We start from the raw sequence: 13,065 nt of genomic DNA on the forward strand, positions 1-13,065 counted from the left end.
ATGTTCTTCAATTTAAATTTTGAGCAAAATATAAACGAAATTTAATAATATTTTAAAATATTTTAGCACTCTTTTCAGGTTTGCCTTCTTAATTTCTTGTCAACTGTAGTTATTTACTATTACCACTCTGATTAGAGACACATTCTCATTTCTATAGTTTGCTTCTGCTCGAAACACTTCTCTATGGTCATTTCAGTCATTAGTCTTGAGAAAGTTCCATAAATATTATCTGTCTATCACTTAGCTTGGGTATCCATAGCAGTGATTTTTAATTTTTTTTTTTTTTTTTGGATCATGGACTCCTTTGAAAATCTGCCTCAGAAAAATGCTCATATGTACAATTTTCACATGTAATTTTAGGAGAGACTCACTGGTCTCTAGCAAAAAGCTGTTATCCACATGTAAGTGGACTTTCTCAGTTCAGGCCTGTGTTGTTAAAGGGTCAGCTGTAGTTTAAAAAAATTAACAGCAACAACAAATCCAACCTAAATGTTTGACTTTTATCAAAAAAAAAATTACCAAATAAATTAATAACTAATTTTCTAAAATGGTTTATGAGGGTCATATTTAAAATTATCTTACATTGTTGGAGGCTATGTTTTCTTTCTAGTCAGCTGGAAGTGCTGAGGGGAAGAACAAACCCTTTTGAGCAGCTGTGTAACAGTTATTTTTGAGAAACATGTTACCCACAGTATATTCAGACTCTCTGGATGCTATATTAACGTGACTTCACTTGTTAGGTGTGTTTAAAGGAGTCTTGTCACTTACTGTTTTGATTACATAAATACATCTGAAGTGTGAAAAATTTTGCTTTAACTCCTTTATCTTTGAAGGAGAAAAATTCCATCTCAATCCTTTTTGCTTGCTGAGCTGATATTATTGACTGTATAACAATTTACAGTTTCTTAGTGATGTTCTTAGAATCTCTTTATAGATCTTAAATTTTTCTCTTAAAATTCACTTGTCTTCTAGAAAAAAAAAAAAGTATCCTCTAACAGAAAAATTGAACATTTAAAAATGTTTTTTAAATAGTCTTGTAACATTTTACCTTTTCCTCATGCTTTTGCCTAGAACGTGGCCCTCTCCTCCAGTCCCCTCCTGGAGGTACAGCAGTAGTGCTGGTGCAGAGACCTCAGCACAGCCACAGACAGAAATGCTAGGCAGACATCTCCATCGTGCCTCGTCACATTGGAGATGATGACAGGTTATAACTGCGAAATTTGATTTGAAAATAAAAATTGTAGGGGCCACATTTGAAACCCCATGTTCAAAAAACCCCTACCGCGTTTATATTTTTGCTTAGAAAGTCCTATTAATGTTATTTAGAATTTTAAAGAAAAGTAATTATTATAATAAAATTATGCCTTCATGTCCTTAGGTGCATTCATTTGACGGTACCAAGGAAGCAGCAGCTGCTTTGATGGACTTGGGTCTCTACATAGGATTTAATGGTTGGTAGGTCCTTGCGTTGTTTTTTGGTTTTCGTTTTTTTAACTTTTATATTAAGCAGATTCCTTAAGTTGTTTTATAGGGAATTACTGATAAAGATTTAAATTTGTTTTTATTAAAATTTGTGTGTTTTGCATTGACCTTGGTCTGTGAATTTTAGTGATAAATGTAGGAAATTAAACAGTATGTTACTATTACAAATTAAAGCTTGAAAGCTATAAACTGCTATCCTGTGTTCCAGTAATGGAAAACAATTTTCTGTTGAGATTAGCAGGTAGCTTTCTCTAGCAATGCAGTTTATTCTCGGATCAGTTTATCCCTTTAAAACGTATGTGTTCATAGCATTGCATATACATATACACAAGTGATGTCCACCTATGGGGGAAAGGTCATACTATGACATAATCGTCTTCTATATCTCTGTAGGCCAAGAAACTGAGGCTCAGAGAAGTTAAGAAACAGGTGTAAAGTCACTCAAAGTGTGAGAACCTGTATCCTCTTCCTCACTTGGTGACCTTCCTGCTGTTATACACACTAAACCTCATGCACCCAGTACAGTCTGCTAGCACAGCTGGGTCCCTGGGCTCATTTTCTTCCAAATAATTTGGTGAGCTTCTACCAGTGTCTTTCCTCAGGTTATCAGTGTAGTTCATGAAATAAATTGCAAAATAAATTGCAAAAAATAAGACTTCCTTTCCCTCTTCAGTGTTTCATTTCCTTAAAATCACTACTTTTCCAAGTACCTTTTTTTTTTTTTTTTTTTTACTATACTCCACTTTGGAAAATAGAATCACGAAGTTAATTATTTGCTACAGAGTTCAGACTTATTTAATGTCCTAGATGCTTCTTTCATATTTTAAATAAATTGATGATTTAATTAATTTATATATTAATATGGAAATAATGCATGCATAAAGAAGTAGTACTAAAAGACTTATAAACACAGTCTCCCAGCATGCCATCTACCCCAAGTTAATTTTTCCAGAGCCAACCACTTTACTCTTTATCGCCTTGTATCTAAATATTACATATATGTTATTAACTCTTAATTCATTCCCTTTGTCTATTTCCATTAAGGTGTTTGAGCACTTTAGTTCTTATATCCAATACTGCCCCCCCACCTCCATTATTTCCTCTATAACCCTCTCAATGTAGTTATTTGAGAATTTTTGGTTATATGCATATTACATGTTTTCATTATTATGTCTGTATAAAATATTGTTGACTGCTGAACCATGTGATGTACCACTTTTTTATTTTCCTGGAGTAACTTTCCTCATATTTTTATTTACTTGTCTTTCTTCAAAACTTGAAGCCTTCTTCACACTTTCCAACAACTCTGTAAAATGCTTTTTTCTATTTTTCCACATGAGGAAACCTGTGTGGATAATCAGATAATTCTTTAGTTCCTGACCCTTCCATCTTTCTGCTACAGTTTGGACTAGTGTCTTTTCTGTGATAGAACTCCTATTTTAAATCTCATGTATTCTATTTTGTTTTGATGGAACACTTGTTTGCAAATGAATTAATTCTGCTCTTCCTCTTGAAAGTTTGCCTGGACAGTCAATGAAAGGGGAAAAAAAAAAAAAAACTTTGACTTGATATTTTTTCTAGGCATAAAATTCTAGATTAGAGATCATTTTCACTGAGGATTTACAATATTCCAGTTATAGGTTCCAGTCTCTATTCTGTTTCCCAATACATTACCTGTGACATACTTTTTTCCCTGTGGAATATTTTAGTTATTTATCTCTGGTATTATCAAAATGTGCAAAGGTGTTTTGATGGGTTTTTGTTATTCTCCACTGGCTCCTTCCAGCTAGAGGCTCATCTTTGTCAGTCCTGAGAAGTTTTCTCAAAATTTTTTTTTTTCTATTCTTTCTTTGGACCTCCCAGGCTGATACTCTGATCTCATTTTTTAAAATTATTTATTGATTGATTGATTTTTGGCTGCGTTGGGTCTTTGTTGCAGTGCGTGGGCTTTCTCTAGTTGCGGCGAGTGGGGCTGCTCTTCGTTGCGGTGCGTGGGTTTCTTATTGCTGTGGCTTCTCTTGTTGCGGAGCGCAGGCTCTAGGTGCGCAGGCTTCAGTAGTTGCACCACGCGGGCTTAGTAGTTGTGGCTCATGGGCTGTAGAGCGCAGGCTCAGTAGCTGTGGCGCACGGGCTTAGTTGCTGCATGGCATGTGGGATCTTCCTGGACCAGGGCTCTAACACGTGTCCCCTGCACTGGCAGGCGGATTCTTAACCACTGCGCCACCAGGGAAGTCCCTGAGCTCATTTTTTTATTCTACAATTTCTATCTAATTTTTTTCCTCCTCTCAAACAAGTGCTTTATTTTTCAACTTTTTTTTTTTTTTTTGGCTGTACCACACGGCTTGAAGGATTTTAGTTCCCCGAGCAGGGATCAAACCTGTGCTCCCTGCAGTGGAAGCCTGGAATCCTAACCACTGGACTGCCAGGGAATTCCCTTTTTCAACTTTTTAAGGAAGCTTACTTAAGCTTTTGTTTACAGTCTCTGAAAGCTCTCGTTTTTTTTCCTACCGTATTCTTGTTTGGTAGATGCAGCATCTTCCCATCTCTCTAAAGATATGTTATATATATATATGCCATTTAATGCTTTTATTTCCTCTGAGTTCCTTTTCCTCTTTGTTTTGGTCTCTATCATGATAGAGGCTTTCTTCAAATGTCAGGCAGTTCTTTGCTGTATATTTTAAGAGTGAAGGGGGAAAAGCTGTTGGAAGCTCTGTGGGGAGATAGCCCATCAACTGCAGGCCCACAGATGGCCAACTGACTTTCTCACCGGGGAATTCTTAATGTCAGCTTGTCAAGATCTTGCTCTGGGTTTGTTCAGTTTCTCCAGAGAAGGCTCCTCTGATCCCTGCTGGGAGAATGGGATGAGAATTCATACACATACCTCTGTTCTGGAGCAGGATGGTGCTGGAGAGAGGGTGTCTCCATTCAGTAAGCAGTCCATCTCCATTTCTATCCCTGCCTCACCCTGCACTCCTCTGTGTTGCTTGTCTTCCAGTGCAGAGACTGTACACACATCTCTCTCTCTGTCTCTGCCTCTCTCGCTCGGGCCAGGGTACAGGGCAGTTGTCATCTCTGCACCAATTTATTGGAAAGTAATCTGAGAATCCCATCTTCTCTTTACCCTGACTTTTCAAACGATCCCCATTTCAGTCCCCTGCCCTACCCCAGCCTTTCTAGGTACCTAGTTCTTCCCGTTCTTAGAACTTCCTTGGGAGAATTGGTTTGCTTACCTTCAGTATCTCTCTCTACAGGCACATAGCACTTAAGTCACTTAGCACGTAAACACAGATCATTTACCATTTCTCTATCTACTTTCTGCCTTATATTTTGTGATGAGGAGTTAGAAATGTCTCCGAGTTTCATCAAAATATGCTGTTTCTTCTTATTTTGGGATGATTTTCAAGAGAAGGGGGTAGAGACCTTTATTTCACCAACTTGAACTGTACGTATGTCTTAGAGGTTTCTAAATGATCTTGAGTTTATAAAGACTTGGCTTTAAGCTAATTACCTGAGATTTTTTTCTCCTACATTAACTCAGAATTAATGGGTCAGTAGTTTATTTAGTCTAAGTCAATATTTCTATTCTTCTTTTGAAGTTCAGTTTAGAGTAGTCTTAACCTGAGTTTCTGGGGTATAGTAATTTAATCTGTTTACATTATGATATAGTCTTTGGTTTCTAAAGATTAAATTAGAATTTTTCCCCCCAAGAAAATGGGAAAGTTTCAAATTTGACCATAGAATTATGCAGATGCTCTTCCTTAAATGGGAAACCTTATTAGAGATTCTGGCTTTGATTAAAAATATTTCTTCTGATAATATATAGTTCTGTATTTAGATCAATTTTTTTTAACCGATGTGTAGTTTATTTAAATGTTTCAAGTGTACAGCAAAGTGATTCAGTTATACATCTTTTCCATTATAGTTTATGACAAGATATTGAATACAGTTCCCCGTGCTATACAGCAAATCCTTCTCGTTTATCTATTTATATATGGTAGTGTACATCTGTTAATCCCGTACTCCCGGTTTATCCCTCCCCGCCTCCCTTTCCCCTTTGGTAACCATAAGTTTGTTTTCTATGTCTGTGTAGAACAGTTTTTACAAGCATTAATATATGTAGGAAAAGAGTCAATCAGACAATTTGTTTTCATGAGATTAAAAGTATGCAAATACTCCAAAACTTTGGTGATGTTTTAAATTTAGTATCCATATCAAATATATCAGCATATTTTAGAAAATATATTGACCAAGTATTAAGCTGGCTGAAAATAAGAATTTTGTTTTTTCTAGAGAACACTAACAAAAGGCTGGTACTTACGGCAAACTGGACACACATTTCCCGCCTACCCCTCCTAAAATCCTGCTAAAATAAAATTATATTCAAAAAGGAAAAGTAAAGAAAACAAGGCCAAAGTTTTGCTAATGGAGAAATGTTCTGTAGATTTCTGGAAGACAGATGAAATTGGAAGAGAAAATTTAGACTGTACCACTAAACGGCCTCAGAGGAGATGGGAGCAGGTGTAGCAGACAGAATCCCAGAAAGGCTTCGGGCTTAGAATTGCGACCAAAACAGGGTGATTGAAGGCCTATACAGAGAAAGATACCAATCCCCATATCCACTCCCACGCACAGAGTTCAGAAGCAGCAAGCATTTATACTCAGGGGGAAAAGTAATTTTTTCTCAAGAAAACTGAACAAACTGGATTATTGAGGACTAAGACTTGGAATGCTTATGTCGATCCCAGAGGAGAGCATTCAGTGGATGGAACAGGATCAGCCAGGAGTTGATAATTGATGGGGCTAGGTAATAAATACATGGAGATGGGAGGTTCTGTGTTATTCTAGTTATGTGTATATTTGAAACTCTCCATGATGAAAAGTTATATCAAGTCCTGAAATTAAAAATGCAACATAAGGACAGTATTAGTTCGTCATCACATATATAGCAAACCATCCCAAAACTCATTGACATATTACAGTAAAATTTTTTTTTTTTTAAACCCTCATGGGTCTTTGGGTCAGCTGGGGTTTAATTGATAGAGGTGAGCTCTGCCACAGGCTCCATGTTGGGTTCAGATCTTCACCATGTGTTTTCATTCTGGGTGCCTAGGCTGAAGAGGTAACAGTTACTTAGTGCATGCTAATCTCAGAAGATCATGAGAGTGCCATTGCAAATCACGAAAGTGCATTCCAAGCCTCTTGGCCATATCATCCCATTGGTCAAAGCAAGTCTTGAGGCCATGGCCAGATTCAGGTTCCTTCTTCCTACTAAGAAATCATGGCAAGGGTGCAGATATATAATTCTGTCAAATGAGAGAGAATTGGAACCAATAATCCAGTCTATCTCAGGGTGTGAAAATGAAAATTAATTCCCCAGAAAAAAAGGTATGAAAGAAACAGGGCCTCGGAGACCAATCCAGGAGTCCTAAAATTGACTAATAAAAGCCCCAGAGAGAAGAAAGAAAATGAAAGAGGAAAAGTCCTGTTTTTCCATAATGTTTTCCCAGTTAGGGGTGGGGAAGAGTCTAAACTGGAAGATTCCAACTGCCTAAACGGATGAAAAAGTTTTATGCCTGGACACATTATCAAGTTTCAGAATATCAAGAGTAACGGAAGATCTTAAACGTTTCCAGATTTGGGGGTGGGTTGCAGTGGGGTCTAAACGGGAATAATAAAACTGACATCTCCTAACCAGCTTTCTAGTTTCATACCATGTTAGATACTCATAGTTCTAACAGTGATTGTGATCTTCATCCTTTGTGAAGATTCTATTTCTGATTAGTGAAACATGAACCTTGAGTATCTGATTCCTTCATACCAGTGAATCCCTGGGTATTTGGCCCATAAAGAAATTGGCCATACCTTCAAATGCAGCCTTATGAGCTCGAAATTATGCAAATTACCCAGAGACGCAAATAAATTCTTTTCAAAGAATTGTTTAACATAGACTGTTACAGAAAGTTATTGGACGATCAACTGATAGGCACAAAAAATTGCACCCCCTAAAGGCAGGATCTGGTTGGAATAGATCTTAATCTGGATTCTGTAAGGATGGGAATGTGCAAATACTTTCTAAAGTATACTTCCATTGTAGCCAACCAAAGTTTTGTTTCAGGATTTTGGGTTAGTTCTGTAATCTGTTTTAGACAAGTTTATAATATGAAAAAGTTGCTGTTCATTAAATGCACCTTTTTATTTTATATATGAATAACTTTTTTTTTTTCAAGCTCACTGAAAACTGAGGCTAATTTGGAAGTTCTGAAGTCAATACCTAGTGAAAAATTAATGATTGAGACTGGTAAGTTTGCTTTTAGAACTTAATTTTCATATTAAACCATACCCAAAAAGAGCTAGAGAAAAGTAAACAAGTATTTTATTAGCATGCTCAACCTCAACAATTATACTTTTCAGGAAGTCTTTGGGAGTTGTAATGGAAAAATATTTATGCAAGCGATTTTTTCAATTTTAGAAGTCTGACTAAGCCTAAGCACTTAAAAATGGAATGTCAGACTATGTGGTAACTAAGGAGGTTGTTTTATTAAACAAGGAGTCTTAGCTAAGCATTTCACCTCAGGGTTGCAAAAACTATTCAGAATTTTTTTTAAACAATGTCTTCTTTGTAATGGCTTAATTGTACAATACTTTTTAAGTAAAGTGCAAACATTTAAATCAAATTGGATTTAAGAATTTTAGAAATTAATCTGCTGCCTCTCAAAATAAGACAAAGTTAGAAACTAAAAATTTTCTCTCTACCCTGAACTCAAGGCTCTTCTTATACACATGGACTTTTTTAGTAAAGTCAAGACTGAGCCATTCTGAAGAAATCAGGTGTATTTCCCTGGGGAGTCATGAAAACTAAATTATCTTATTAAAAATACAATGGTTGTAAAATGTATAAGCCATTATAATTCTTTATTAGAGATTTAGGTAAATAAATAATCCCAGTATTCAAAGCCACTGTTTTTGGGACTTCGCTGGCTGTCCAGTGGTTAAGCTTCCACTGCAGGGGGGACGGGGTTCGATCCCTGGTCATCAGGGAAGTAGGATCCCGCATGCCACGTGGCATGGCCAAAAAAACAAACAACAAAAAACAAAAAAATCAAAGCCACTGTTTTACATTCAGTAGGGGCAAATAGAAGTTTAACTTAAATGTTTTCATGTCACAGTTGTATTTCTTTTAGCTTTAGATTTTTTAAAGCATACCATACACCAACAATACTGTTAGTGGGAAAAGAAGAAATAAAAGTTTAAGAATTTGTACAGTTCAAGATTTTATCTTGTAGTTTTCTTAAAGCTGTTTTCTGTTGCCTTTTACCATTTTTTAAGCTGAATCGTGGCGTATATTTTACAGGTTATATAATAGTTTGATAATATTCATTAAAAAAAAACAATAATTTACAAAGGTAAAAATCTCTTTGAGAGACTTCTCTTTCTTTGCTTAACTCTAGATGCACCTTGGTGTGGAGTCAAAAGTACACATGCTGGATCAAAATATATAAAAACTTCATTTCCCACGAAAAAGAAGTGGGAAAATGGGCACTGTTTGAAAGACAGAAATGAACCCTGCCATATAATGTAAGTATTTTGTTTTCATGGTCTTCAGAACATTAAAGTCAACCACCAAATGCCATTTACAAAATGAACTCAAGGGACAGAATTAAAGTTGGGTGAAATCCAAGTGAAGTTATCAAAGACCATTTTAATGCAGTGATTTGGAGGAATTCGTACCGAATTGCTATGTATCAGCTCCTTTTTTCATATCCTCTCAACCCAGAGTGGTTTTATTACAGAGTAAGAACTTCATGTGATTTTGGTCCTTTGTCATTTTGTAGGGAGGGAAAAAGATCTTAAAGCTATCCGTACATAGAATCACCTTACCTCGCTTAAGTTCTGTTATCTTGCAGGTTTCCTGCTGATGTATAAAAGCACAGTCTTAGCAGGAGACCTTTTTTTAATGGTATCTGTATTTTAAGTGATTTGACAGCTTGAATAAACCTAAGAAATAACACAGTTCTTTAAGCCTCTGAACAAAAGGACAAATTATAGAAATGATTTCCTTTTTCCAACCGAGAAAAAGGGCAGAACTTTATAGAATTTTATTTCCTAGGGGAAAAAACAACTAATTCAGAATCATTTTTTTAATAATACAGAGAACATGTGAAAAGAACGGGGTTATTACCCATCTAACTGCCAAGGAGCTGTACAGCATATTGTAATTTATAGGAAAAGTTTATTTTAATGGGCCTGTCATCCAGTTTCTTTTGTTGCACAAGCAGTAATTTAAATCTGACTGTATCAATCTAGTATGGCTTACCAGTTCAGGCAACTGGATATATTTATCACACATTCATAAAAATTAATACTGGATTGTTGTAATAATTCCTTTAAGATGCTCCATCTTTTTTTAGTAGTTTTAACAGGTAAGAGTATATTAGATAAGCCAGATCTAAAATTCAACGAGCAGAAAAATAAAGAATTATTCTATAAAGATACACTGGAAAGATTATTAACATGCTGATGTTGGCAAAGGCTTTAAAACTGAATGTTTTATTAAATCTGTAAGGTGAGGAATATATTTAAACTCTGATTAGTAAAGAAACACTTGTAATTTTTATGAAATGTAGGTACTTGCAAGTTCAGTCCAGAGACATTTCAGTAATTCTTTGGAGATTTAAAAGGACACTAGAGACAAGAAACTGGCAGTTGTCCAGCAGCCAGCTTAGAGGAAGTAGTTGCCAACAGTGTATCTAAATTGGTTTTCCACACTGCCTTAAGCTTAAGTAAAAGTATAGCTGTTGACTTTAGCTACATACTTGCAAGACAAAATTTTAAGGTGTTTCTAAATGCAGACTATTAAGAACCAAGAAGGCTTTTGAGTATCTACTGCAATCATGAATACCAGTTCTGAGTAGGCAGAGCTTGGGAAAATCAACATTTGCAAACTGAAAAATTTTAAACCACATTTCAGAAATACACATGCCCCTAGTCTAATGCTAAATACTAATTAGCAAGTTAATTCCTACTTACAAAGTCATTTTTATAAACTCCATCTGTTAAGAGTTTTATGTTCTAATTATTTGTATAGAGACCTCTGCCCCCCTGCCCCCATTAGATTATAAGTTCCTTGAAATACATTTTGGAGCTCTTGCCAAATATCAGGAAAGGTACAAATTACTGAGATTACACAGAAGAATCAAGACCGTTCCCGCCCTCATCCCACCAGATGAGTAGGTACATTGTGCCAGGCACTTTGGTTACAGCGTTAACCAAGTCTGACAAGGATCCTTCTGGAGCAAACAAGCAGATAAAAAGTATAATCCAAGATAGCAGTGCTGTTATAGAGGTATGAACATATGACTGGGACCACAGGACAGAGCAGCTGCCTGCCCAGAGGGGAAATGGAGTGCTTAACTAAGGTGACGTTTCATCTGTTTACTAAGTTGGACCAGGAGTTAGGCCAGACCAAGACAAACACCTTCAGCGAAGGCAGACTGAGGAAGCGCTTGCAACAATGACTGCAGTGTGGCATGAAGTAGGATGCTGGGTGAGTGACAGGGAAGGTACTGTGAGGCCAGAGAGTGAGGGCTTTTGTGTGCCACCCTTAGGAATTTAGATTTTATCAGAACCCAAAGGATTTTAAGCAGGAAAGCTATTAACTGGTATCAGTGTGGAGAAAGGACCAGAAGGGAGATTGGTGGCAGGAATCATACTGATTTCCCAGTATTATGTATTCATTTCCAATTCCAAGTAGTTAATAGAAGAAAAATCTAGTTTGCTAAGAAAATGGAATCTTTAGTGTCACTTTCAGTGTTAACAGATTTGCTTTTAGCCTATTTTGACTGTCAGATAAAAACTGTGTAGTCAGTTCATTTAATGTAAACAAGGCTTTTGTTACTCCTATAGAATTTAGAAGTTCCAGTTCATCTCTAATCTCTGTCCCTGATTCCTTTAGGTGTTCATATTTTAAAAACCCATAAAGGGAACAAAAAGCTTAAGACAAAGAATATTTCAGTGTTTAATTCTGACTTTGAACTTTCTAATTCATGTATAAGAAATATCGTCTACATACAATATTGCTAGAAAACAGCTACTGATAATTATCATTATTCTAGGGAAAGAAACAGAAAGATTCACACCTTTCTGTTGCAGGGAAAAACATATAGCAAGTTCTCTCTCCCCATCCCCCCTAATGACCGTACATTGTTCTAAGTAACTCGGTCTAACTTCCTTTGTTGTCACTGTGCTGGTGGTGATGCAGCAATTTCTTGCTGTCCTTTACGACCAGTTCTCTAAGCAGTGGCTTTCAAACTTTAACTGCTATCCCCACAATACCACACCGTGACTCAGTACACTTGCATGTATAAATAAAACCCAAACAAAAATGAAACAGTACTTCCCTTACTAAATGCAGTGAGCTTTTCCTTTTAATTTTTTAAAAGCGCATCATGACCCACTAATGTGTAATTAACCCACAGTTTAAAAGGACTCTTCATTTCCACTGGGTTAATTCCGTAATTGTGGTACACATAATATGGGCTGGTTTTATAATTTACTTGAACCTGGTTCCTGGCTCTAGTTATATGCAAGACTGTCTCAGAAATTTGTCTTTAACTGCTCTGTTTTAAATATCCTAGCAGTTAAACTTTCTGTTAACGTTGCCGAAAACTTTAACGCCTGTTAGGCTTTTTATGTTAAAGATGCTAAAACAGTATCTTTTCCTTTATGTGAAAAAAGATAATACCTTTAAAACAGAGTATGTACTTAGAAATGTAACCATCCATTTTTGTTCTGTTTTAGTCAAATACTGGAAATAATGTCAGCAGTAAGAGATGAAGATCCACTGGAACTAGCCAATACGCTATATAACAACACTATTAAAATATTTTTTCCTGGCATGTAATTGGTATGTGTCTCCCATTTTTCCATCATGTATATAAAATTTCATGGTAAAACTTAAAAGTTTCAATAAAGGAATTCTCTGGAAGTTGTCTAAAGAGGTATTATATCAATCACTGTATGCCACCCATGAAGTCAGATGAGAATTTTTTAAAGTCACTTAATGTCTTAGTTTAAAATAGTGAAAACCCCCAAGTATTTCATGTTGTAATCTCTTCAAAAGTTCAAAAGGACAATTTTATGTCAACTCTGCAAACAGACTGGCTAACAAATATAGTGATTTTTACATCAAAATTAAAACAATTAGCACATCCTGGTTTATACCAAAGGTTAGTTGATATATAAATAAGCCTATTTCTCAACTCACACACTCTCTGAATTGTGACTTTCAAACCCAGCTCAACCACAATGCTACTCTCAAATTTCAAAAAAGTGTCTCAGTCACTTCTGGCAGCCTATTTTTTCCCTTAGTTTTAAAAATACTCTACATTTAGCATTTATCCTCTGGTACAAATTATTTGATTTCTTTGATTTAACATGGTTTCCCCTGATCTGCATTTTTATTCTCTCCCACCCATTTTAAAGAAAAACTAGGGTCCAGAGTTAGACACATTACTTTCATTGAGGAATCTTTGGCACAGTTGACGCACCATATTATTACATCTATTAAAAAGTTATTTGTTCAAA

The 13,065-nt window shown here is 35.9% G+C and overlaps 1 protein-coding gene across 9 annotated transcripts in view; it reads left to right on the plus strand.

The window, feature by feature from the left end:
• The window catches only part of TATDN1 (TatD DNase domain containing 1), a gene marked incomplete at its 5' end in the record, with an annotated part of 39,132 nt that extends 26,666 nt beyond the window's left edge, over nucleotides 1-12,466 (plus strand). For 8 of the 9 annotated variants that reach the window (XM_082363104.1, XM_082363108.1, XM_082363110.1 and 5 more), the window contains 4 exons: nucleotides 1,379-1,455; nucleotides 7,710-7,780; nucleotides 8,931-9,057; nucleotides 12,280-12,466. In XM_082363104.1, coding sequence (XP_082219230.1) covers nucleotides 1,379-1,455; nucleotides 7,710-7,780; nucleotides 8,931-9,057; nucleotides 12,280-12,382 — 378 coding nt within the window. In that variant the 3' untranslated portion in view covers nucleotides 12,383-12,466. The remainder of the gene's footprint in view (nucleotides 1-1,378; nucleotides 1,456-7,709; nucleotides 7,781-8,930; nucleotides 9,058-12,279) is intronic. The other variant, XM_082363105.1, reaches the window with a different exon arrangement.
• Between the last annotated feature and the right edge of the window lie 599 nt (nucleotides 12,467-13,065).

The sequence above is a fragment of the Balaenoptera borealis genome, assembly GCF_965194805.1.
Source record: "Balaenoptera borealis genome assembly, chromosome: 17".
NCBI lineage: Eukaryota > Metazoa > Chordata > Mammalia > Artiodactyla > Balaenopteridae > Balaenoptera > Balaenoptera borealis.